The sequence below is a fragment of the Panthera tigris genome, chromosome B2 (genome assembly GCF_018350195.1).
Source record: "Panthera tigris isolate Pti1 chromosome B2, P.tigris_Pti1_mat1.1, whole genome shotgun sequence".
NCBI classification, from domain to species: Eukaryota; Metazoa; Chordata; class Mammalia; order Carnivora; family Felidae; genus Panthera; species Panthera tigris.
The window spans coordinates 68,115,089-68,142,193 of record NC_056664.1 but is presented as its reverse complement, the minus strand read 5'-3'; the positions used below and the strand labels follow the sequence as shown (position 1 = coordinate 68,142,193).

Genomic DNA, 27,105 nt, shown 5'->3' with positions numbered 1-27,105 from the left:
CATGTGTGCAAATGTTTTCATGAAGAGCACAGAGTTCTAACACTACAGTGTCCTCAAGGATTCTAAATAGTTAACTCATTGGAGCTTTGGTACTTTGTCTCTCAATGAAATTCAGAGAACACTTCTAGTTAATAAGATTTTAATTCTAAAAGTACTTGAGGGGCGCCTGGGTGACTCAGTCAGTTAAGTGTCTTACTTCAGCTCAGGTCATGATCTCATGGTTCATGAGTTCAAGCCCCGCATTGAGCTCTGTTGTAACAGCACAGAACCTGGAACCTGCTTGGGATTCTTTAATATGAAGTTTAGGCACGAATGGTCTAATCCTCTCTCTGCCCCACCCCGGCTCGTGCTATGTCTTTCTCTGTCTCTCAAAAATAAATAAACGCTAAAAAAAATTTTAAAGCACTTGAGCCTTCATTATCCACTTTTTGAGACAATATCAATATATATTATATAGTATTACCATATACTTATAGTTTATATTAATAGAAGACCTTTTATTTTCTAACTCAGGAAAGAAAAATAGAATCCACTAAGGTATACAAAGGCCCACTGGAGCAGAAGGTGGAATTGAGCATCACTCTAGCAAACCAGAGGTTCACGGCAGAGCTCGCTGACTCCCAGTCCCCACATTATCAGGAGCTGGCGGCCAAGTCTCAACTCCAGGTAAGTGAACCCACCCCACACAACCACAGCCCAAGTCATGACTCAGAATCTGGGAGCCAACAGGACCTAAATCCTTTGAACTGATAGTTCCAACTTCTTGTGACCAGGCATTCATTTTCAACCAAAACTGCTTTCATTTCAATCAAAAACTGCAATGGGTCCCAAAATGTTAGGGCAAATTCATCTCTAGAAAAGTTTTCTATTCTAGCTTCTTTTTTTTTTTTTTAATTTTTTTTCCCTTAATGTTTATTTATTTTTGAGAGAGAAAAAAAGAGACAGAGTACGAGCAGGGAAGGGGCACAGAGAGAGGGATACACGGGATCTGAAGTAGGCTCCAGGCTCCGAGCTGTCAACACAAAGCCTGAAGCAAGGCACGAACTCGTGACCAGCGAGATCGTGGCCTGGGCCAAAACTAAGAGTTGGATGCTTAACTGACTGAGCCACCCAGGAGCTCCTCCAGCTTCTCTGTCTTAAAAGTCACTTACATTTAGGTTTTCTTTAAATATTAGTAGGTCTTTAAACCTTCTTTAACAGAGAGCCACTACACAGGTATTCTATACATCTAAAATGTTCATGTAAGCACCAACTAGGGAACATGCTGGGTTGAAATATGAATTTTAATTCATATTTGTCTTACATAATGTATATCCACTTTTGCAGTTTGATGCAATTTAATGACATGACACTCTTCGTGGGTGATAAGTGTAAGGCAGTAATGTTGTCCATGTCGTCCACTAAACTTCGGAGCTGTTCCAAGATGTCTCTTCCATCTCGGACTCTCATCATATCTGCCTGCCTCTTCATTTCCTGCAGGATGAATCTAAGCTACTCTGCTGACCGTGGCATCTATACGCCATGATAAAAGCCCTGCCTTCCTTTCCAGCCTCATCTTCCCATCCTTCCCATCCCCCTCCTTTGCACTCTACAGAAATACAAACTGCTTACAAATCTTTTCTCACCTTTAGCCTTTCCCTGTGTTGTCTCATCTGTCTGGAATGTCCTTTCCCCGAGTTTCATTTTACAAAACTTCATCAAGGAAAGTTCCGTCTCAAACCATTCTGGATTCAGTCAGTGCCTCTCCTCTGAGCTAAAACACGGTGCCCACTGTTGCCACAACATTTATCACCCTGTCTTGAGATTGTTTCTTTACATGTCTGTGGCCTTTGTTGTCTCTGTTTCTCCCTCTTCACCTGCCACCCTCACTATCTTCAGGCTCTGAGTGTCCCCTTGAGGGCAGGAACTGTTTCTTTCATCTCTGAAGACTTAACCTCCTAATACAGAGCTTGGGATGCAGTTAACTACTCAGTGACCGTAGAAATGCAACTGAAAATAGAAGCATTCATAAGAAAACATAACCATGAACTTCATTTATGGAGAGCCTGGGTGCCCAAGCATCTCACTCAGCATGGCCAGGGAACCAACAGGCCCCTACTTGTCATACTTGGAGAAATCGGTGCTTACCTCCTCTCAACTGGAGAGAAGATAAATAGGCAAAAATATTAAACCTCCAACTTCCTCCTGCATCAGCGTTCAGTCAATAAAATGTAAAGAATCATTTCTACAAACTTCAAAGAGAAAGCATCAGCATGGGGTGTTTATGAACCAGAGAAGTACTTAGACACGGATTATTAGATAGAATGAATTAAAGAATAGTCTGTTAACTTTCTATTTGTTCTTGAAATATTCTCTTCAGAAAATCTTTAGTATAGTCGGAGTATCTTCAAAATTGCATAGTTGGCCAAGATTCCAATTCAGGCAGCCTGGCACCAGAACCCCTACTCTTAACCATTATGCAATACTTCCTATTTTTCCCAAATAAATATTTATGGGACAGGGATTTTTGTATCATCATCAAATTAACATGCCCATTCTAGACTCTGAAAAACTTATTAGCCAAATAAGAGTATGTCTTGCTGGGTCTTGTTCCAGAGACCCATCACATCAGTCCTGCGGGTTCCTCTGCATGGTCACTGGCTTCTCTGAGATGGAGCCCCTCTGGTTAGAGCATCTGTTCCCTTTCCAGGCTTCTGAGCAGTCCAGACCACCCAGCAGCTTGCCAACAGATAACCAACCCACTCCACCACCGCCCATACTTGCATTAGCAGAGCCATTCAGGCCTAATCAGGAATTAATGGACAGTGCTTTGAAGTAATTTAATTTCCACAATAAACCTAATGAGCAATTTAATATAAATGTCAAAAGGAATGCTTAGCTGTTGTCTGAATGCTTTCTCCTGTGCAAACGCTCATGAGAACTCAATACGGCTGCCTTTTTATAGCCCCTTGAACATACATTCCAGCAGAATCAGGGAGGCCCCTGTGCATTTAGTATTATTAATAAGGTTAACTGGGCACTTAATTAGCAATTTAATGGTTAGCACTCCGTAATTGGAGGGTCCCCAGAAGATTATTTGGCAGAATTAACTGAAGGCCTTTGTCATCTCCTCCCTAGATGCCTTCTGCACCCTCCTAAGCAGAGCTGAGTCTTAATCGATCACAGACAAGTTCACAAAGAGGGCATGAACAACAAAATTCCTCTCTGCTGGAGCCAGTGCTGTGGAGCACTCTTGGAGGGGAGGAAGGCTCTCCTTGGAGATGTTCCCCACTGCCCATGCTGCAGCTGCGGGCTTCTATGGGAGCAGTTCTGTTCTGATTGACTGTTTTCATCCATACAACAGCGCCTCTGGTATCCTGGACACGAAAGAAGGACAAGTCAGGGTCCGAATCTTCCACTCCAGAAACTGCTGCTCACACTTAAACATCTAGTCTAAGGTGTTGTTACTGGAATGGCATGACAACTGCCTTGGGGACCAAAAGCTATTTGTCACAGAAAGCCAGAGCAGACCTGAGGCATGTACACAGCTCTTTCCTACCTGTCTCGGTAACAAAGACCATCTCCTCAGACCTAAACTCCTAGTTCTCCTCTGTTAAGCCTGTGGTGGGGGTGGTCATGGAGGCACAGAAGCTTAGTACTCAGCATCCCTGCCCTTGACCCCTACAGGGACCCTCATCTTGTCCTTTCCCCTCACTGGGTCTTTCAAAAACAACTGACTAAAGTCTTGCTCTGCCCCTGTCAGGCTCCAAGTTATGTGGCTACTGAGGAAGTAAAAGAAAATTGGACTACCAAGGAGCTAGTAATCCAGTAGAAGATATAGAGACTAAGTTAATCAAAAATACAATATCATCAACTCTTTGCCCACTGTGTGTCAGGCATTTATTAGTTATTCCTTATAGGAGCCTTATAATACAGGTATTGTTATCCTTTTTGGACTAAGGAGATCGTATTCAGAGAGATGAAGCAATAAACTCAAGGTCTTACAGCTAGAAAGGAACAGAACCAATATTTAAACTCAGGCCTACACAGCTATCTCAGCACCCAAAACCTAGGCTACCTTCCTCGCTGCAGTTACTATATACTGAGGGAATGAAAACTAATTTTAATATTGGTGTAAGAAAATATGATTTAGCTGGTAAATCAGCCTGCTGGAAAAAGAAATCTATGACACACTTCAAAGGCCAATGTAAGTGATTTGGGGATTATCTGTGCATCACTGCCCTAGTCCTTGGCATAGATAATATGGAATCAGCAGTAATTTTAGATACAGTGACAATGCAGCAGCATGTTGATGAGTTTAGAGAATGAAGAGATCCACTCAAGTCCATTAAACAAAATTTGCTGAGTCCCTGCTATGTGGATAACGGCCTGCTAGGTACTGGGAAGGAGGGAGATGAAGATGAATCAGACACAGTCCCTGAGCCCAAGGAGCATAATCTCAGTGAAGGAGCCATTGTGCAGCTCATAGACTGTTTTATGGGATATACTGTAACAAGTTCTAGAGCAGTAGGGAGAAGAAATCATTGAGCCTGACTTTAGGGCTCTACAAATTCTCAATAGAGAATATGCTTGAGCTGGCTTTGAAATATGGTGGTATAGGCAGTCAAGGAGCAGAAGATAGAAGTTGCATCTTGGGCTAAAAGGGGGAAAAGTCATAGAGGTCTGGAGGAAGTCCATGTTGTAATTTGAGGAGAAGATAGGTGTTAGTTTAGTGTCCCGAGAGGACACAATATTGGCCAAGAGGGTAATGATGACAGGAAGGGCAAATGATAAAGTGCTTGGGGAATGGAAGGTTAGAATGTGCAGGACCTTAAATGCCATTCTCAAGGAACTTATTCAATTGGCAGTGCAGCCCATCAAGGGATTTTTAGTGAAGAACAACAGATATGGAATGATTACCTTGGAAATAAAAATGTGGTCAAGGAGACATCTCTATTCCTCCTGCCCTAGCATATCCCCTCCCCCTGCCAAAAAAAAAAAAAAAAATTCTGCTGTCTTTCCTCACACACCCCTAGAAAACCATTTCAGCAATATAAAAAGGGAGATATGGAAGGTATGCCTGCCATGAGAATAAGAATGTGATGGAAACAAAATGTTTATGGGGTTCAAACTACCAGGAGTTAATGAATGGATGTGATGGGCACAGAGAGAAGGTATTAGGGTTGCTGGGTCTTCTGGCATGGAAGACGATAGGTGTTTATGAACCTGACTGGGATAGAGAGCGCTGGAGGAAAGGCGGATTTGGAAGGAAGAGAATAACTCTGGTTTGGATGTATTTAGTTAGTGGCAAAGTTGGGATATTCACATGTAGAACTCAAAGCTATGTCTCAGGTGATCAGTGAAGCTATGGCAGAAAATGAGATCCCCAAGGAGGGGCAGAGGGGAGTGGGCACAGGGAAGGGAAGGTGGTGCCAGGTTCCTGCTCACCTCAGCCTCACTTTCACCATGCTCTCCCTTCCAAGCTTCGCTACTAATACTATTCTTTTCTCTTGGTCTCTCTTGCCTCCCAGTCCATGCGGGAGTAAGCTGGACGGAGCAGCGCCTATGTGGCAATGTGTCCCCAGAGCCTAGCACAGTGCCTGCAGTCAAACTTACTGAATAAGTGGGAGGGTGAGATAAGGAGGCTAAGCATCTTTATGTTTAAAGCAGAGAGTGCAGACGAGACTAAGATGGAGTAAAGAAGACTGAGAAAGTGGTCGTTGAGATAGAAGAAGAACCAGAAAATAAGCAGGCACACCATGGAAGAGAAATGGAAAATGCCACTGGATTTGGAGAGAGCCAAGAGACAACAGCCTGGAGAAAATCCTCCCCACTGGGTGAATCCAGAGGCAGAAGCCAGACCATAGTGGGTCAGGAATAACTGAATATAGCAATTATAAAATATTCCTATAATATGCTTCATTAGCAAGGTCAAACTAATTAAGAAAATTTATTATAAAGTCCACATAAATCTACCAGTGAATCTAACCTATTAGAGTCTGCCTGTACCATTTTATTTAGATATAGCAGCCATTTTGACTTTAGTAACCTCTTTAACATATTTTCCAAATCACATAATTCAACTCAGAAAATATTATAGTTATTCTTTGTGTATAAATAAAAATACTGTAGCCAAAAAAGTTTCTTCCAAGTGCCACCTTAAAGTTTTTTCATATTTTATATAAAGTAACCATGAAAGCAGATCAGAACTACCCAATTGCAGCTTTTAAATAAATAGCAAAACACTTTCCTCTGGGTTTCAGAAATTACCAAGAACAAAGCGTTTGGCCTCAATCGTTGCTTCAATTTTCCATTTTCATTTATTCCCCCTAACTCATCAGAAGTGTTGAGACTTTTTCAGTTAGGTAACATCTGACCTGGTACAGCCAGAGCGTTTCATAAATTTCTTTCTTTCTGCAGATGCAAAAGGTATTTAAGAAATTTCCAGGATTCAAAGAAATCCATGTGCTAGGATTTAGGTAAGTAAGAGGATCGGACTCTTCTCAATTTTTAAATTACTTTTTCCCTATCCTCTTTTAAAAGCAGTGTCATGAGGAATATAAGGTTTTTCTCCCCCCAGTTGTTTAGCCCTGTCGAATCCTGAAAACTGAATACCTTTCAGATAAAGGAATTGTCTAATTAGAACATGACTCTAGGTGATTTTTTAAGGGGGTAACACAAGAGCTGTGTTCCTTCCTTCCTCCCTCTGGAGCCAGAAACACTGCTCTCTGCAGAGAGCTCATCTGCTGTCCTTGGCAATGTCATTAACGAACCTCCTAGGAAAACACCTCAGTAGAGACAGGTCAAAATAAGTAGCAATTAGTTACCTTGGTGTCTGATTTTCTGGTTCCCTATCGAATGTTAAATATCATCATCGTTTAAACAAATCAGGCTGACCCTATGGAATCAGGTGAAACTAATAAAAAGAAGTATCTGTGAGGGGTAAGGGAGTTGAAGGAACAGGGTAGAAAGGGACAGAAGTGGAAGCAAGACTTCCCAGAATATACCTTTTTTTTAATGTTTTTTTTTTATTTTTGAAAGATAGAGTGTGAGCATGAGAGGGGCAGAGAGGGAGGGAGGCACAGAATCCGAAGCAGGCTCCAGGCTCTGAGCTGTCAGCACAGAGCCCAACGAGAGGATCAACCTCATGAGCGTGAGATCATGACCTGAGCTGAAGTTGGACGCTTAACCAACTGAGCCACTCAGGTGCCCCCCCACCGCCAGAATATACTTTTATTATCATTTTGACATCTAAACTGTAGTAATGCATTACCACACAAAAATTTCTAAATTACAATTTTCTTTTGTTTTTTTTTATTTTTAAAACAAAATTTTTAATGTTTATTTATTTTTGAGTGGGGAGGGGGAGAGAGAGGGAGACACAGAATCTGAAGCAGTTTCCAGGCCCTGAGCTGTCAGCACAGAGCCTGATGCAGGGCTCGAACCCACAAACCATGAGATCATGACCTGATCCAAAGTCAGACATTCAATTGGCTGAGCCACCCAGGTGCCCCACTAAATTACAATTTTATTTTTAAAAATTTTTTTTATTTTTTTCTAAATTACAATTTTAAATAAAGTAAATGAAATTGAAAAACAGTGCCATGCAGGGTTCAGTTATGTTCCCACGGCTTTCCCACAAGCAGGCCTATATCCATTAGCATCTCAACACTCTAATTGAGGTGGGTTCATGATTTTTGACAAGAAGTTTAGCATCCTTTTTCCTTTTTTAAAATGTTTATTTTTGAGAGAGAGAGAGAGAGAGCATGCAAGCAGGGAGGGGCAGAGAGAGAGAGGGACAGAGAGAATCCCAAGGAGGCTCCGTACTGCCAGCACAGAGTCCCACATCATGCTCTATTCCATGAACCGCAAGATCATGACCTGAGCCAAAATCAAGAGTCAGAAGCTTAATCCACTGAGCTACTCAGGTGACCTGCATCTTCTGTCTAAGTTCTCATTCAAAACATCTACCAATGGGGCCATAATAGGACATATTTTTTAATGGCCGCAGGGTATATGTGAGCCCTGGCATGACAGAATGAGATTCCCCACACCAAGGGGGATTTGTAAAGTGGGTAGAGAAGGCTTCCCCCAAAGTATTTCCTGGCCCCTTCACCATCTGTTGTGTTAAAGCTATAAGTTGCCCAGAGCAAGTCTACAGACCCACAAAGAATAGCTTCCGGGCGAGCTCTACAGGTGTATTTCTCTCAAAGATATCAGGCCCCTCTGATTTGTGTGACTCCAGAGAAAGAAAATATTGAAAAGTGAAAGTTATAAAAGATGAAACCCTTAATATGTACCAAAGCAGACTCATTTTTCCTTATTTCAAGATGCTGCTCCACAATATTCCATGTGAAATCAGATGGATTAGAGGGAAATAAAAGGTGATAGTGGAATATTCTGCATAGATGGCAAAGTCTTCTGGACAAACCACTGCAGCTAAAAAGCAGATGTTGCATTTAAAGCTGAGGGAAATGATAGGAACAGTCCTTTCAAGTGGACATTATGCCCTCCTTTCAAATAAATGAAAACCTAATAATGAAAAAAAATCTATTTTAGAAGAAAATGAAAGTATTAAGGATGATGAAATTTTGCAAGATAAAGATTTTAAAGATATATCTACTGAAGCTGCATCTTTCCCATGTGTTTATCTCTGTAAGAGTTTATTCTTATTTCTGCCAAAGATGTTTATAAAATAAATTTGATCATATATTCCCAATGCTCTCCATTATGGAATGAATATTTAGTCTCCCAGAAAACAGTTGGACCCTGTTAAGCATAAAAGATATGCTTATAAGTATGGCAAGCTTTTAATCATAACTAACAATGCTCAGAATATTGTAAAGTAAACTTAGAATGAAGGAAATTGCTTCCTCATGGAGCCAGATCCCCCAAAACACTATGAGTCTCCTGGTACTGTATTTAGTTCGTTTGTACAAAACCTGATCTATAATTTCATAAGTACATTTTTTATCAGTGACCTCATTTAATTCTCCCAGACACAACTGGGAAGTTATGAGGATGTCTATGATTAACACAATTCTAAGGAGTCACAGAAAAAGATCAACTTTAAATATTGCTTTATCTTGGGGCACCTGGGTGGCTCAGTCGGTTGAGCGACCGACTTCGGTTCAGGTCATGATCTCACGGTTGGTGGTTTCCAGCCCCGCGTCAGGCACTGTGCTGACAACTTAGAGCCTGAAGCCTACTTTGGATTCTGTGTCTCCCTCTCTCTCTGTCCCTACCCTGCTCGTGCTGTGTCTCTCTCTCTGTCTTTCAAAAATAATAAATAAAAATGTTAAAAAAATTTAAATATTGCTTTATCTTTTAAAGCAATGTGGAAAACTATTACCAACCATTTAATCTAGTCGGAGGGTAGAATCTTTCAAAGGCTAGTTCACAGTTGTCCACAGCAACTTTATTTGTATTAGCAACAGTAGGAAATAACCCAAATATCCATGAACAGAGCAATAGATACACAAATTGTGGAATATTATTACCACAGACTACTACTCAAAAGAGGAAGCAACTATTATAATATACAACAATATGGTTTCATCTCAGAATAAGTATGTTGAGTGAAAGAATACAGAGAAAAATAAATATATTATGATTCCATTTCTGTGTGACTCTAGAACATGCAAACTAATCTATAATGACAAAACAGATCAGTAGTTGCTTGGGGAGGGTGAGGCAGAAAAGATGAAGGGAAGGATTTCAGAGGGGCGTGAGTAAACCTTTGGGAGGAATTAATTTGATTGTGGTAATGGTTTCACAGGTGTATAATATCAAACTTACCAAATTGTACACCGTCAACATGTGCACTTTGTTTTATGACAATTACATTTCAATGCAATTTTTTAAAAAAAAAATGAGCAGAACTAGGTGCTTGGCCCAGGGAGCCCTACTTCTCCAAACTACAAGCCACTGCTGAAAGGAAGCAAGAGGCAGGCCCCACAGAGCAGCCCTAGTTAGAGAGTCATGGATCCTCCTCTGCTTGCACAGAAGGAAAATCATAGCAAAGTCTCTTTCAGTCATTTTACCAAGGGACAAAAGTTCAATGAATTCATACCCCAGGCAGAAAGAGCAGTAACACAAATCCCTTCATATGTAGAGAATGTCTTTGTCAACAAATTTCACCTGAAAGGTAAAATGAGAAAACTGAATATAGCTTCTAAACTAAATTCATATATACGTCCAGAGGAGTCCTAAATATATTTGTCAGTTTGATGACCAAAGTTTGATGAGTAGGCAGTGGTATGGCCAATGCGCCCAGACTTGAAATCAAGCAGGATAGGGTTTGAATCTCAGCTCTGCCACCTTCCAACTTTCCCTTTCTGTGTGTGTTCCTTGTTCTGTAAAATGGGGATTGTGTTGTTGAAAAAGATTAAATGAGGATGCATATAAACTGCCTGGTACAGACCACCCGCTCAGTAAACAGGTGTTTATTTTTCTTGCAACCTGTTCCATGATGAATTGTACCACTCCCTCAAGGCTTACTGATTAAAACAATTTGAAAAACAATCAGTCAACAAAACACCAGTTCCAGTGTCCAGTCTCAGATAAATTACCTTCAGGATTAAATAAATCATTTAATGCTATTCACAGGGTGAGAAATCCATTTATAAAATACTTTCCAAAAAAACTTCCTGGCACCAGCACTACCCAAAATGTAAGACGCATTGGATATATTTGCAGCCTCTTTGGGAAGAATATGAAGAAATCAAAGAGTTTACAAAGAAGACCAAAAGTACATACAGCCTATGAACTAAGGCTGAAATCCTAATCAGAAACATCATATAATGGTGTTTACTTCCTGAGATTTATGTGGCTCTCACAATTCCATCCAAATTCTGATGGAAGTTTAATGTGTTTCCTTCAACACATTCCTGGGCAAACATGGAACACAATAGAAAGAAATCTCTCTCCCTCTCTCTCTCTCCCCTCCCCCGATATATGAAATGATTCATTGAATATCTTAATAAATTTCATAAAAATTATTTCTCCCTTGCATGTTCCCATTGCTCCTGGTGAAATGAAGACCAAAGAAAGGAAAAGATGGGTAATTTGGACTTTTCTAATATTTTGAAATATAGTGCCTTTTCTCCCACAGATTTACATACTGATCTTTTATAAGTAATTTTTACATACAAAGTCTGGGATAAGCCCATGGCTTTTTATTGGTGTCTTATTTAAATGAGACTAATTGCTGTAAACAATAATAGAAAAAAAGTTCTACAGAGGTATATCTAATGAAATATGTATATATTCAGAATTTTGTGATGCTTGAGTTATGTGTCTGCTTTTAGACATGTTTATTGTTTCTTAATTTCTTCTCTACTTTAAACAGATTCATTTCTGTATTTAATTTTATCTCCATGTGCTGTATTGTTTTTCTTAAAGACAGACACTTATTTGTATGAGCTTGAGGTCCCACCAAATATGGATCTATAGCTGGATTTATGTCTTTGCTGATGTTAAAGTTTAACCATGTTAAAAAAATAATTAATTAATTAAGCAATTATTTCATACTAAAAAAACTCTTAAGTCAAAATTACTGTATAAGTACGTGAACAATGACTTGATCAGTGAAAGTGTATCCTGTAAAATTCAAAATCTAATTAGAAAAACATAAAAATGCCTTTCTCTGAGGCAAGCGTGTTTTAACAGTTTCCTAAATGTCATTTGTGATGGGAAATTGTCTGTCTGAATACACACTTGTATAAGCAGCCAACCTAAGTCTGGAATAAAGGAGAGAAACTAATTTGCTCCTTGGTTCCAAGGTCAGTTTGAACTGGGACAGAGCCCACAATACCATGGAGAGCTCAGTAATAAGAATCCAGCTTTGGCTCCTATAATTGACTAGTGAAATAATGAACTGTAGATTCTGACTGATTGTGTGGCCCAAAGAATTGCCAAGAGTAAACATTATCAGTTCCTGTGGCCTTTGAAACACTCTTGCATCCCTTTGTGTGGATTTATGGCATAAATTGAAAGGTAAAACCTGATCATGGAGGACAAAGCTACAGAGAATCCCATTTCATTTTTATATGCAAAAAGGCATTAAATCAATAAATATGATAATAAATATAGTTAATCGTATAGTACTTCCCTTTCTCTTTTTTCACACCTTTCTTCCAAGATGTTATCTTAAAAGCAGCTTGAGGAAAAAGATTATGTTATTTTAGAATTTTGTTTTTTAATTAAAAAATACTTCTTGAAAGAAGCAGAAGAGAAATAACCTGAAAATTGAAGCTTTGACTTGATACAATATGTACATACTCTTGTCCCATTTCTATGTCCTGTATTGCTATTTCATAGACCTTCCTGAAGAAGGTTATAGAAAAAAGGACAATTCATCCTTCCTGCTGATTGGCACTGCATGACTTTACTTGTAACACCACCAAAACTACTGGTCAGTAATAACAACTCTTGACAATTAACGCTTTTTCAGAAGGAATAAAAATCCGTGATCACTTGATGCAGTTAGTAGCCCCTCTTCAACCTGGCATTCTAAGGACTAAAATATAGGTCAATTCTTCTTCCACATTTCAAATTTCTAATAAACATTTAAACTAGCTTTGAAGTGAGATATTCTTTAAGAGCCCATCAGCAAAGATGATGAAGCTGTCTTGAATCTTTATAGAAACACAGTGACTGTCTTTATAAGGCATGTAACAACGGGTTTGGGTGGAATGTGTCCTCTGCTGTCTACAGTTCAAGCTCCACAGAGATGCGACTTTTGGCCATCTTTAAGAGAGACATTGCAGATGCAAAAAGCCCTGCGAGTAACCTCCTGTCTTTTGATTCCAACAAAATTGAGAGTGAAGGAGTCCCTCATGGAATGATGGAGGAAGACAAGCAACCAGAAATCTATCTCACAGCTTCAGACCTCAAAAAGCTAATCAGCAGAGCACTAGAGGAAGACAAATCCTTGGATGTGGAAACAATTCAGTTCATTGATGGTCAGTTGGTGATTTCATAGTTCTGGATTTATCCTCATTTTGACAGAGACACCAGGAGGTGTAGAATGTCTCAGGGTCACTGTCATTTTAACTTGGGCCTTATAGAGTCAATCATTTGTGTTACAGGCACATCACATATGGTATCATTTCTCTTTCCTCACTCCAACCTGTGTCTCATTGGATGAGCCTTTGGTGCTACTTCACATCAAGAATAGGTCCAGGAGAAGCCCAGAGTTTCAGTTCAGTAGTTCAACTACAGTCATCCAATGGAGTCCAGATAGAAAGAAGCACCCATGGACAGTTCTGTTCCATTGGCACAACCCAGATTCCCTCACCCAGTAAATTGGTTGAGTCCCAGAAGGAAATGGATGGCACATTAGAATAGAATAGGATGACATGAGGAGAGTTTGATAAAGGGACTATTTATAAAGTCTTTCCTAATACACAAAGGAATAGGACAGTTCTCTGGAGCCAAAAGTAGCAAGGCCCCATTACTACCTCTAGGCATTAGGGGTTTGCCTCATAGTCTAAGCCATCCCAAAGCCAGAGAGCAAAAAACCATTGATACAGTCCATATAAGTCAACATCCTAGGGCAGAGAGTAGCAGGGAGAGAAGAGAAGAGTGGATCTAAGAAAGTCAACAAGATCATCAGGCACACTCAGGATTCTCAGAGGGTAGCTGAAGGAACCCAAGAGCCTAGAACTCTTCACTAAGCCCAGCACTCTTGGCATAATAGATGGACACTAGAAATGCCATTTTAGTATGACATGGCATGAAACTGGCATTCTCTGCCAATTCTATTTCTCTGGTTTAGGCAGTCAAACTCAACACTGGAAAACACCAAAAGGTCTCTTGGCACAACATGCAAGGCAAGGGAATCTCCTAGGCAAGAAAAGGTGAGCTTCAGACTCATCTCAGAGACCATTTGGTACTCTGGTTTATCTCTGTTCAAACTTCTGAGATGTTCTGAGAATCGGGCTTCAAGGTAGAAGTAGAATCTGCAAATGGCCCTTGGTTCCAGCATTTATTCTAGCTATTTGTTTCTTTGTTAGCTTAGTTGTATCTTCATCCCCACTGGCCTAGCCAATCAACCTGCCTGCTTGATCCAAATCTATACAGTAAAGCTAAACATCCTAAAAGCCTACTTTAATAACTGTTCTTATCACATATACATGTAAGATGTACCCCCGCATTTGTCTTTCAATTTATTACTCATATCAGTGACTATTAGTGTATGTGATGCTGATTTCTAAATGATTTGCTACACCACTCCTTAAAAACTGATTATTGCCACATTTTCAACCCTGACTGTTTTAGTGCCCCAACCACAAAAGAAAAAAAGAAAAAGAAAGAAATACTCAAACCTTGTGATTTTTCACCTGCAGAATTGTTGGGGTCATTGCCAGGCTCCGATCCCGACTTCCAGTCAGTGCTGCCCACACTCCTTGCCGATATCACAAAGGTAAGTGAGCTTATTGTTCTTTCGTTCTTCAAATAGGAATGAAGCTTTCCATAAGAAAAAAAAAATCCACTTAAGGACTGAACAGAACAAAATCTTCTTTGCAATGCTAATTATATTTTTTTTCTGTTTTTTACAGGCAGTACTTGGTTGCCATTTATATTTTCTGTGTTAATAGGATACAACTTACTTTTCAAATACCCTAAAATTCAAAATTCTCTTCACCATAGTTAGATCTTTGTTTCAGTTAGTGTCAGGACTTGCTGTTTTGATAAAACAAGCACATGTTCATGAACTGAAAAGAATACTTAAAGCAGAATATATAATTTAATTTTGACTTTGAGAAATAAATGTAAGCATAGGTTTACTTTATAAGTTTGTTCTTAAATCTTAAGGTCTTACCTTTATTTATCTGTGAGGATTTTGTAAGTATAATGTCTTCAAAAGTAAAAATAATAAATTCTGCAATAATTTTTATATTTCATTTAAAGCTATATCCATTTAATTTATGCCAAAAACTGGGATATTGATAAGTGAAAGTGCTAACTAGGCTCTATTCCCTCTTTAAATGAAGGAATTCATAAATTCAAACATGATTGGCAATTCATCGTATTTCAGTTTTTAGTTAACCCTACCTAGGCAGATTCAGTTAGTCAAGAAGGCAGTTGATCATATTTTACCACTGTATCAATGCATGTTTTCCTTTCAGGACAAATTTCTGTATTACATCCTATATCAAAATCCATCGTAGATTCAAATCAACTATAACATGATTTGCTTATATTTAAATGAAGGAAAAAAATAGAGTGTAACCCTTCCCACATACAGGGAAATGTCACTTCTTAACATCTGTCTTTCTAAATTCATTCTTTAGGATGCTACTTTGAGTCCAGAACTTCCTCTTGATCAATCCAGGCTTGAGACAGTGGACAAAACAGGACACAGTACTCCTGGTGAGTTTTTTTTTTTTTTTACCACAAAGTCTATGTTAGCTGACGACCTCCTCTTTGAGGAAACCATCTATGACACTCCCTCCAAGACCAGTGACAAAGTCATCCTTGACCCAGGACAAGGTTTCCTCACACCAGCATTTCTAGCAGAAAAGCAGTCCATTTAACCTCTTCTGCCAGTGTCCTTCCCTTAGCTCTAGGCCCTGGGCCCGCACAGAGCACTGACACCCCTTCCCTGATGGATCTGGTGAAAGAAACTGAAATCAAAGCCGTCCCAAATGCTACCCACACAAAATAGCCACCTCTATGAGGCTTCAAAACTTAAAGTCCATCAGGACAAGGTAGATCCTAAGACGAAAGTCCACAACAAGGGACTATGGCAACAGAGGATTGGGCTTTTACAATCGATATATGTCCTCTGTTCACCACTTACAGCCTGACCATTCATACCATCTGTTCTTCTGTGTGGTTTCTTTCATGCCAATTAGCTCATGTGTAATTGATAAGTAAGAATGTCAGTAAACATTGAAATCCTCTTGGTTCACTTTTGAACTTCTAAAAATGTTTATTTTTGAGACAATAGAATTAAGCTTTATCACAGTTGAAGAGAAATTTTTAGCAATTTATGAAGACCTTAAGAAAAAAAATGAAAATTCTGTAGCAGAGTCTTATTTAGTGCAAGAAGGAGTTGATTTAGTGCCTTTAAGAACTCCTATGCTTTCCACTTTATACAGCTGTATGTTGAAACTGTAGGTAAAAACGTCTTTAAGGAAACATGAACCCCAGGTTATAAGGCTGATGAAGAGGCACTATGGTTCTAAGTGCAAATGACAGTAAAGATTTGTTATGGTTTATATTTTTAAATTTTTTCCATTCTTTAAAACATTCTTTTAGTCAACTATAATTAACACACAGTGTTATGTTAGTTTCAGGTGTACAGTATAATGATTCCACAATTCTATACATTTCTCAGTGCTCAATAATATATGCGTACTCTTAATCTGAGTTATCTATTTCACCGACCCCCCAGGCACCTACCATCTGGCAACCTACAATTTTTTCTCTGCGCTTAAGAGTGTGGTTTTTTTGTTAGTCTCCTTTCTCCTTTGTTCATTTGTTGTTTCTTATATTCCACATACAAACTAAATCATATGGTATTTGTCTTACTCTTATTTATTTAACTTAGCATTATACCCTCTAGATCCATCTATGTTATTGTAAATGGCAAGATTTCATTCTTTTTTATGACTAAGTAATATTCCATTATATATATATGTATATACATATATATATATAATGTGTGTGTGTGTGTGTGTGTGTATATATATATATATATCACATCTTCTTTATACATTCATCTATCCAGAGACACTTGGGTTGTTTCCATATCTTGGCTATTATAAATAATGCTGCAATAAACATGGGGGCACATACATCTTTTCAAATTAGTGTTTTAATTTTCTTTGGGTAAATACCCAATAGTGTAATTACTGGATCATATGGTAATTTTATCTTTAATTTTTTGAAGAAACTTTATACTGTTTTCCACATGGCTGAATAAGTTTGCATTCCCACCAAAAGAGCATGAGGGTTCCTTTTTCTCCACCTCCTTGCCAACACTTGTTAATGCTCGTGTTTTTTATTTTAGCCATCCTGAATGGTAGTCAAGTGATACCTCATGGTGCTTTTAATTTGCATTTCCCTGATGAGTAGTGATATTGAGCAACTTTTCATGTGTCTATTAGCCATATGTATGTTTTCTTTGAAAAAATGTCTATTCAAGTCCTCTGCCCATTTTTTAATTGGATTATTTGGGTTTTTTTGTGTTGAGTTGTATAAGTCTTATATATGTTAGATATTAACCCCCTATCAGATATATCATTTGCAAATATCTTCTCCATTTGGAAGGCTGCCTTTTTGTTTGGTTGATGGTTTCCTTCATTGTGCAAAAGCTTTTTATTTTGGTATAGTCCCAATAGTTTCATTTTGCTTTTATTTCCCTTGCCAGAGGAAAGTTATCTGGAAAAAATGTGTCTACAGCAGATGTCAAATTACTGTGCTATGGCTGATGTTTTTTAAATACGATTGTTACTGTTTTAGTTAGGACTCTCTTTTCAAAATTCTACACGTTTTGAGTGATCAACCTCAATCCTATTTTCCTCATAAACTCTATGTGCAATTAGTATGCAATTTTGTGAGATACAAGGGTTTTCACAAATACATATATGGCATGGAAGAAGAACCACCCATACAGATTATGTTTGGCTTACATGATTACCAGTGAATAAATGTTAACTGCATGATCCAATTACTTATTGCTGCATTATAAACCATCCCCAAAGTTTGTGGCTTAAAACAGCAATAATTTATTTTGCTCATAAATCTGAAATGTGGGCAGGGATCAGTGAGAACAGCTTTTTCATGCTCCATGTTGTGTCAACTAGAGTATCTCAAGCTAATGGGTATTGAACATCTTTGTCCAAGTTGGTTCACTCACATAGCTGGCAAATCAGTAGTCAACCATGGCTGTTGGCTGGTTGGTGGGGGGTGGAGTGGGGCTCATTTATTTTCTATGTAGGACTCTTCAACAGGGCTGCTTGGACATCCTTAAAGCTTGGCAGCATGGGCTCAAAGAGTTAATATGGCAAGAGGCAGAAGGTAGAAGCCTTCACTCTCTTCACTACTCAGAATCAGTGTCACTGCCTCCCATTGTAATGGCTAGACAGACATAGAGCTTATCTCAATTCAGGGGGAAGGAACATAGACCTTATCTCTTGATGGGAGAAATTTCAAAAACTTTAAGGCCATTTATAATCAACTACAATCCACATCAACCACTATTATGACTTTCTAATTATTTAACAGTTGATTGTATAAGACAAAACAAACCTTTTTGTTTGTGATAGTAAATGCTCACTGGATTCCTTTCTTTCATTATGATATCATAAAACCTTATTAAAGATCAGCATTTCAGGTAGATTAATAAAAATAACACTATATGATGAGTATGTTATTGTACTTTCAAAATTGCTTTACTGTTTTCATTATATTTATATATTCCTTCCACTCATGATTATCCTTTAGAACACTAAAGCAGGAAGGAATCTTAGACATAATCTAGTTCAGCCACTGTGCTTCATGGATAAGAAAATCAAAACTAGAAATGTGAGGTGCTTTGCTCAAGGTCATGCTGTAGCTGATTGCATAGCCAAGACTATCTGTCAGGTTTCCTCCACCTACTAAATTATGTTTAGCTTAAGTAACCCTCATTAAAAAAAAATATTCCCTCAAATTTGCTTTGCCTTCCGACCACAGCTTCTTTTCTGTCTCTGTCACTATGCTGTCAGTTGTTTTTTAGTTTCACCAGTTTCACCTCTAACCGCACACTACAAGGACACAACTTCCACAAAAATCACTGGTGGCTTCCTAATTAATCAATTTAGCAGCCTCATTTCCATCTTTATTTTACATGATATTTCTGTCAAGGGCTTCTGTTGACCACTCCCTTCTTGAAACTCCTTCTTCATTTGGCTTCCACAAAATGATTTCTTGGTTCTTCTCATATTTCCTGATTCCTCCTCCTCAACTTCCTGCACTGGGGCTTATTATTAGATTTTTTTACACGTGGGGGAAGGGCAGAGAGAGATTGGGAGAGAGAGAATCCCAAGCAGACTCTGTGCTGTCAGCACAGAGCCAGACACAAGGCTCGATCTCATGAACCCCCGAGATCATGACCTGAGCCAAAATCAAGAGCCAGATGCTTAACCAACTGAGCCACCCAGGCAAAAAAAAAAAAAAAAAAAGTCAAAAAACTCTTTTGGAGTAATAAAACAATTTTGGAACTAGATAGAGGTGGTGTTTTGTACAGCATTGTGAATTTATGAATTCATGATTACTGAATTGTTCACTTTAAAATTTTGTTATTTTCCTTTTTTCTTTTTTTTAACATTCATTTTTTTTAATCTTTATTTTTGAGAGAGAGAGAGAGAGAGAGAGAGAGAGACAAAGTGTGAGTGGGGGAGGGGCACAGAGAGAGGGAGACACAGAATCCGAAGTAGGCTCCAGGCTCTGAGCTGTCAGCACAGAGCCTGACACAGAGCTCAAACTCACAAACCATTAGATCATGACCTGAGCTGAGGTCGGATGCCCAACTGACTGTGCCACCCAGGCACCCCTAACATTCATTTTTGAGAGACAGAGAGACAGAGTGTGAGTGGGGGAGGAGCAGAGAGAAGGAGACAGAATCAGAAGCAGGATCCAGGCTCTGAGCTGTCAGCACAGAGCCCAAAGCAGGACTTTGAAGTCACAGATGGTGAGATCATGACCTGAGCTGAAGTTGGACGCTGAACCGACTGAGCCACCTAGGTGCCCCCAAAATTTTATGTTTTTTTAACCTCAATAATTTTTTTTTTAAAAAACAGATGAATCTGTAGGGAAAATTGTATACAATAAACAGTATAAAGTTCTTTAAGTGTGCTTTGGGTAGCTCATGAGTTTGCCTCTGAGTTTCTTAGCACTTCCTTCACTGGAGATGCATAATGAATTCCAAAGCACAGTTCATTATAGCAGTTCTATGAGGGGCGAGGTGCTGATTGTCTGCCTTAATTCAAGGATTGATTTTAGAGTATCTAGAGGAACGAATGTGCTGCATAACTTTTAGTCAATGTTCCATAAATAAAAATTATATTTCATAACTCAGCTTTTGATTAGTATTGACCAAGAAGCACTGCATTTGCTGACATGGGCTTAAAGTGCAAATATTCTTGTTGCCAATTAAAGGCAGACCCATATGCTTTCATAATCAGCTCAGCTGGGAAGAGAAATGCCATGTCTTAGTGAAAAATGAAGATTCTAACTAAGAAGTATCTTGATAAAAAGGCATTTCACTTACATGGAAATGGGGGGGGGGGGGATGAACACTCTAGACAAGACCAAAGCTTCCCTCCCTCATAAGACAGTTCTTAGTCTCTCCCATGCATAGTAAAATGACAACTAGGACTCCAGAGTTCTGCACCATGGTGCAGAACTGAGATAATTTTAGCCTGGAAAATTTTTAAGGTTAGTGTCACCAAACGCCCACCAAGCCATTAAAATCTCAATAAAACACTCATAGAAATCTCTCAGTTTAAGCAGTTTGGTTTAGTAGTTAATCCCTTGAGATAAAGTACTTGCAAAATATGCCTCTAGAACACTAAATGAATTGTTATCTTGTATAAATTTCTGAGATCTCTCATTATTAACATTTTTTGTGGTAGTTGATCCTAAGCCATTTTTTCTTACAGAGCCAATTAATTGTTAAGATCACTCCTATTTCATAAAAATGAGAGTATAAAGTATCAGAGAAGCCCAGCATCTTATCTTCTTCATAACATGCATTCACCCAAAAATTTTATTAGGACACCTGGGTGGCTCAGTCAGTAAGTGTCCGACTTTGTCTCAGGTTCTGATCTCACAGTTCGTGGGTTCAAGCCCTGCATCTGGCTCTGTGCTGACAGCTTGGAGCCTGGAGCCTGCTTCAGATTCTGTGTCTCCCTCTCTCTCTCTCTCTCTGCCCCTCCCCCACTGTGCTCTCTCTTTCTGAAAAATTAAACATTTAAAACAAAGTTTATCAACTTTTTTTACGTTTACTTATTTTTTGAGAGAGAGAGAGTGCCAGCAGGGGAGGGACAGAGAGAGAGAGAGAGAGAGAGAGAATCCCAAGCAGGCTCTGCAATGTCAGTGCAGAGTGCAGTGCAGGGCTCAAGCCCACAAAACCGTGAGATCATGACCTGAGCTAAAACCAGGAGTGAGATGCTTAACCAACTGAGCCACCCAGACACCCCAGTTTTATCAACTGTTTTGTGGTTTGGTGTGGTTTTATTTGTTTTAGATGTGTGTAGGCAGCAATACATTTTTCTTTTCACTCATTAGAATCATCATGTGGTCTATCTCCTCAGTGTTCTGTCTTCCAAGTTACACTATTTTCATTTGCTGGACATTCCATTTAAGTTGTAAGCCAGATCTCTTAATAAATTGCGGTATTTTAAATGGTGAAGAAGCAGACTTCAGGCAGAGCTATTCTGCTACTGGACGTTGTTTTGTCTTTTATTCCACTATATTAGTCTGGGTTCTCTAGAGAAATAGAATCAATAGGTTTATATCAATATCTATATCTGATTAATATCAGGAATTGGCTTATGTGGTTATGGAGGCTAAGAAGTCCCAAGGTATACACTCCAGCAAGCTGGAGACCCAGGAGAGCCAATGGCATGAGCTCCAGTCTGAGTTGAAGTCCAAAGGCAGGAAAACCAGGGCCTCAGTTCAGTCCAGCAAAGAGAGAGAATTCTTTCTCACTTAGCCTTTTGTCCGTAGTCAGACCTCCAACTGATTAGAAGAGGCCCATATTAGGGAGGGCAATCTCCTCTACTCCATCTACATATTCAAATGTTAACTGCATCCAGCAATGCCCTCACAAACATACCCAGAATAATGTTTAACCAAATATCTGGGCACCCAGTGGCCCAGTCGAGTTGATACATAAAATTGGCTGTCACATCCCATCTAGGTAATACATGAAAATAACCACACATTTCTAAGTTTTCTTAATCTCACACAGCATTTGACTCCTTTGACAGGAGTCAGTGGGATGAGCTAAACTGAATGAACTCAACAGAGAACACAGCTGCTAACGTTCCACGAGGTTAAGGATTCAGTCTGTCTCTACTTTTTGCAATATCATCAGTGCCCAGCCAGATGCTTGGCACATACTAGGCAAGCGATTAATACATGTTGAGTGACTGAAGGAATAAATGAATGAATTTGTGTATCATAATACCTCCAGGGAAGTCAGAGTTGATAGGAATAATTTGATTATTTCCCTTTTTGCCCTACCTACTAAGAAGTTCTGAGAGAGCCAATTCAGTGATCCAGAAACAGTAGTCTGCTGTCTATTCTGTTCACACTACCCACCACTGCCAAAATACGTCCTCCATATTTATGCTTTTGTGACTTTGCACAAATTCTTTTCTCTCATGCCTATAATTCCCTTCCATTCTTTTAGCCTGATGATCTCCTACTCATGCTTTAAGTTCCAGCTAACATGCCACCTCCTCTGTGAAGCTTTCCCAACTGCTCTCTGAAAAGACTCATAATTACCATCTGTTCCCTGACTCCATAACGAAAAAGTATATATAGTGCCATCAACCATTTACCACTCAGTATTGAAATTATATATATGCATGTCTGGTATCCCCCCAAGACTGAATTCCTGAAATGAAACAACATGTTCAAAAAAAATATCCTGGGGCATCTGGGGGGCTCAGTTGGTTGAGCTACTGACTCTTGATTTGACTCAGGTCATGATCTCATGGTTCCTGAGTTCAAGCCTTGTATCAGGCTCCACGCTGACAGTGTGGAGCCTGCTTGGGATTCTCTCTCATTCCCTCTCTCTCTGCTCCTCACCTGCTTGTTTGCTCTCTCTCTCTCTCTCTCTCTCTCTCTCTCTCTCAAAATAAATGAATAAACTTTTTTAAAAATCCTGCCTCTAACCGCACTTAACACAGTGTCTGGCATATGACTGGGGTTTCATAACTATTTGTTATTGTTGTTGAACTTAATGAACCTATCTATCACTATTTTTAGTCTCAGACTGTAAACTGAGACTAAAGCTATGCCCCACTCTGTGTCAGTCCTCACACAGCTCAAGACAACCCTACATGTAAGGTGATGTAAAGTGATATTCCTCACAGGTAAATACTTTTATCAAAATAAGAGGGCTGAAGAACTTTAATCAGCTCCACCATGTACGATGTACTAACTACCACAAAGATTAACATGTAGGTATGAAGTGAAAGAAATATGTAGTCAGCCACTCTGCCAGCCAAAAACTTTTCATATCCTAACTCTTAATCATGAAGGCCTGGCAAAAATGTTATTTAAATCTCTCTACTTTAGGATGAAAGGATAATGGTTAAGACTTGGAAAGATTTCTAAGAAAAACTCAGCTGAACTTTAAACCACTGTGGTCAATATTTTTTTCCTTTTCTTTCTTGTACGTCTAAATTGAGGATCAAATAGTAAGCTTCCGTAATAGGAATACACTGCTGATAAAAATTGTTCAGAAGGATCCAAGAGGAACATACCATCTGAAGGAAGGACAGAATCGCTGTTCAGCAAAGGCTTGCGATTACACTTTGTCCATAGATGTAATCTTCACAATGCCTGGGGAAAGATCAACAGTGAACTGAAGTCCTTCCAGCTCTCAAATCCGGTCATTCTAGATTTAACCTAGATGTCAGGTGACATAGTACTGCCCTACAAAACTTAAGTTTGGGAAATTCAGTGCCCTGCCCCAAATTTCGGCAATTTCCAAGAAAATTTGTGTTCTGACTTTCTGCCTTCTAAGGATTTCGTATTACTCCCCTGCTGCACCACACTGGTCAGCCCTCTACTCTCTCAAAACGTCCCTCATGGACTATTCCTTTTCCAGGCTCTTCCCAACTCCCTCTTCAAATTATGATCCTACCGTTTTATGCAGAATAGTAATCTGTTTAATCTCTTTCTATCATTTGCCTCAACTGAGACCACATGTTTTAAATTCCGCCAATCCTGCAAAAACAACAGCAGGCAGAAGCAGTTGCCATTAGAAATTGCATCTTTCGGGGCTCCTGGGGTCTCAGTCGGTTGAGTGTCAGACCTTGGCTCGGGTCGTGATCTCATGATTCGTGAGTTTGGTTCACGCGTTCAAGCCCCGCATCAGGCTCACTGCTGTCAGTGCAGAGCCCACTTCTGATCCTCTCTCTCTGCCCTGCCCACCTCTTTCTCTCTCTCAAAAATAAGTAAAACATTCTTTTTAAAAAAGAAATTTCATCTTTCCCTTCCTTCCACCCTCACAGTCGTCCCTTGACCACACTCGCTCACATTCAGAGGATGCTAGGTTCCAAGCAGTGTTCAGTAACTCTCAGCAACTTCATCTCACCTTCCTGCCACCACTGCTTCTTCTTTCCTCCTTCCTCAGGGGAGCTCTCTTTTTCCTTCGTATCACTTAAGTTCACTGTCTGGTTTTACCTCATTTGGCACTGGTACACATTGATTTTTCTTTTCCAAGGGCCCCATATAGATTCCCTACAATTCTTTACATGAGAGACTGGCCCATCACAGATGAATTGCAGGGGTACTGTAGGCCACAGACCCAAGCCGACTCCATGTGCCAGTATGCCAGAGTGAAAAGACTTCAACAAGTTCACCTGGTTAGCAGTGGCTCTCTGGGATGTCGTGCTTATTTATGCCATGCTTGTTAGGTACAGGGGATAAAATGGTAGATAAAGCATACACTCCATGACTGTCATGGTTTGAGTCCCCCACAAAACAGATCCTCAGATGAGGATTTGATTATAAAGAGGTGTTTTGGAGATGATCCCAGGAAACAAGGATCCCAGTAAAGGAACAGGGAACTAAAACAAGAAAGGGAAGGAAACCAATACAGACAATTAGCCCTGTGACCACTGGAGCTCATCAAAGGTATGTTGGTAAATTTTTAATAACCGATCCTAAAAAGGGGGATCAGGGATATATATGCACACAAAAGTTTATTACAAAATTTGGCTGATACAAAAAATACTGTGTAGGGGCACCTGGGTGGCTCAGTTGGTTAAGTGTCCAACTCTTGATTTTGGCTCCGGTCATGATCTCATCATTCATGAGATCAAGCCCCATGTCAAGGTCTGTGTGCTGACATCGAGGAGACTGCTTGGAATTCTCTCTCTCTCCCTCTCTCTCTGCCCCTCCCCCACTCATGCTGCATGCATTCTCTCTCTCTGTCTTTCAAAACAAATAAACTAAAAAAAAAAGGATGCACAATTTATGAATTATATGTATATGTATATTTATTATTATTATCAATTCTACATAGTCAACTGATTTTCCTAAGGAAATAATATTTAAACTGAGATATGAATAACAGGAAGACAAAAACAAAAATTGGGGAGGCCTGGTGAAGAATGTTTTGGGCTGAGGGGAGTAGGGGAAGCTGGAAGTAGTGTGGCAAATTGAAGGAAAGCCAAGCCAATGTAGCTAGAGCACAAGGAGTTGGAGAGAGTTAGAAAACAGTGCAGAGCTTTATAAGCCCTGTTTATAATCATTAAAGGGTTGTAAGAAAAGGAATGATACATCAAATCTGAGTTTAAATAGATCTTACTGCATTATGGAAAATTGGCCGGAGGTGGGAAAATCCAAGCAATCAATTAGAAGAGTCTTAACAATCTGGGCTAGAAATGTTGATAGCTTGGACTTGGGTGATAGAAGGGGAGATGAACAAAAGTGATTTGATTGAGTGGTATTTAAGAGGTAAAATCATTATGAAGAATTCTGAAGCCATGAATAGGTTCAGCAAGAAAGCCTGACCTGATTAATGAGCAGTGTCTGTTACAGGTTTCTCAGTGGGAAGTGGTTATGTATGTGTCCGGAGTGACTGTACTAGGCTAGTGAACTCTCAGGTGTCCAAATATTTCCTTCCTGTCACCACTTTATGGTCATGCAAGTAGCAAGCACATGCTTGCAGAAGCCAGCCTTTGCTGGTTCTCAGATCCTTGACGTGGTCACTTTTATCACTCCCATCCATTTTTGTTGGCTTACATTTACATAAAGAGGAAGATTGATAAGTATCCACTATTGGCAATGCTTTTGATTACTCTGTCCAGTATTTTACAGAGAAAATAAGAGACCAATAAATATAGGAAACTATGCTGCATAAATAAGTAAATATAATGATTCATAGGGACTCAGGAATTTTCTTTTTGACCTGCTTTAGGAAACTATTTCCAAGATTACTTTATTTTTTTTAATGTTTATTTACTTTTGAGAGAGAGAGAGCATGGGGGATGGGTAGAGAGAGAGGGAGACACAGAATCTGAAGCAAGCTCCAGTCCCTGAGCTGTCAGCACAGAGCCCGACGTGGGGCTGGAACCCACGAACCACAAGATCATGACCTGAGCCAAAGTCAGACACTCAACTGACTGAGCCACCCAGGTGCCCTCCAGATTACTTTAAATCTATCGAGCTAGTAGCATCTATGTGGACTTGATCCCCCTTTAAAGGTTCCATCTTACGGGCGCCTGGGTGGCTCAGTCGGTTGGGCGTCCGACTTCAGCCTAGGTCATGATCTCACGGTTTGTGGGTTCTATGCTGACAGCTCAGAGCCTGGAGACGGTTTGAATTCTGTGTCTCCCTCTCTCTCTGTCCCTTCCCTACTCACACTCTGTCTCTCTCTCTCTCTCTCAAATATAAACATTGAAAAAAATGTTTAAAGGTTCCATTTTAACAACCCCATGGTTTTTGTTTGTTTACTTTCAGTTTTTGGTATCTGTCATATTTTTCACTTATGGTATAGCATCTGCCTTGCCCCTTCTCATTTCTTGGAGTGGCCGCTCGCACACTGCAGTTGTATTTGTATTTCACTCAGTGTAGCTGAAATGGCAGCACCGCACCGGTGCCAGAAAACCAGCAGCTCTTGGCTCAGCAAGAAGTGTGCCCCACACCACCGAGCACTGCGGCCCCTTCACAGATGATCTGGACGCCGTCTTGCTTCTGTTTCCTTTCACACTTGGTGGCCCTGAAACAATGAGAACAAACTTGGTGAGCTCTGGTCCCTGGATCATCCCTCAGTGGAAAAGAGCTCTAATGACTAGGAGAATGTCTCTGCATGAATAAGCCCTGAAATGAATTTGAAAACTAAGCCATTGTAGCAACTTTAACAGAAATCTTAACTTAAAAACA

The 27,105-nt window shown here is 39.7% G+C and overlaps 1 protein-coding gene across 2 annotated transcripts in view; it reads left to right on the top strand.

Moving 5' to 3' along the window:
- The window catches only part of IMPG1 (interphotoreceptor matrix proteoglycan 1), a 130,138-nt gene that overhangs the window by 45,077 nt on the left and 57,956 nt on the right, over positions 1-27,105 (top strand). For both annotated transcript variants that reach the window (XM_007090132.2, XM_007090131.2), the window contains 6 exons: positions 514-666; positions 6,400-6,458; positions 11,021-11,041; positions 12,697-12,944; positions 14,331-14,407; positions 15,279-15,357. In XM_007090132.2, coding sequence (XP_007090194.1) covers positions 514-666; positions 6,400-6,458; positions 11,021-11,041; positions 12,697-12,944; positions 14,331-14,407; positions 15,279-15,357 — 637 coding nt within the window. The remainder of the gene's footprint in view (positions 1-513; positions 667-6,399; positions 6,459-11,020; positions 11,042-12,696; positions 12,945-14,330; positions 14,408-15,278; positions 15,358-27,105) is intronic.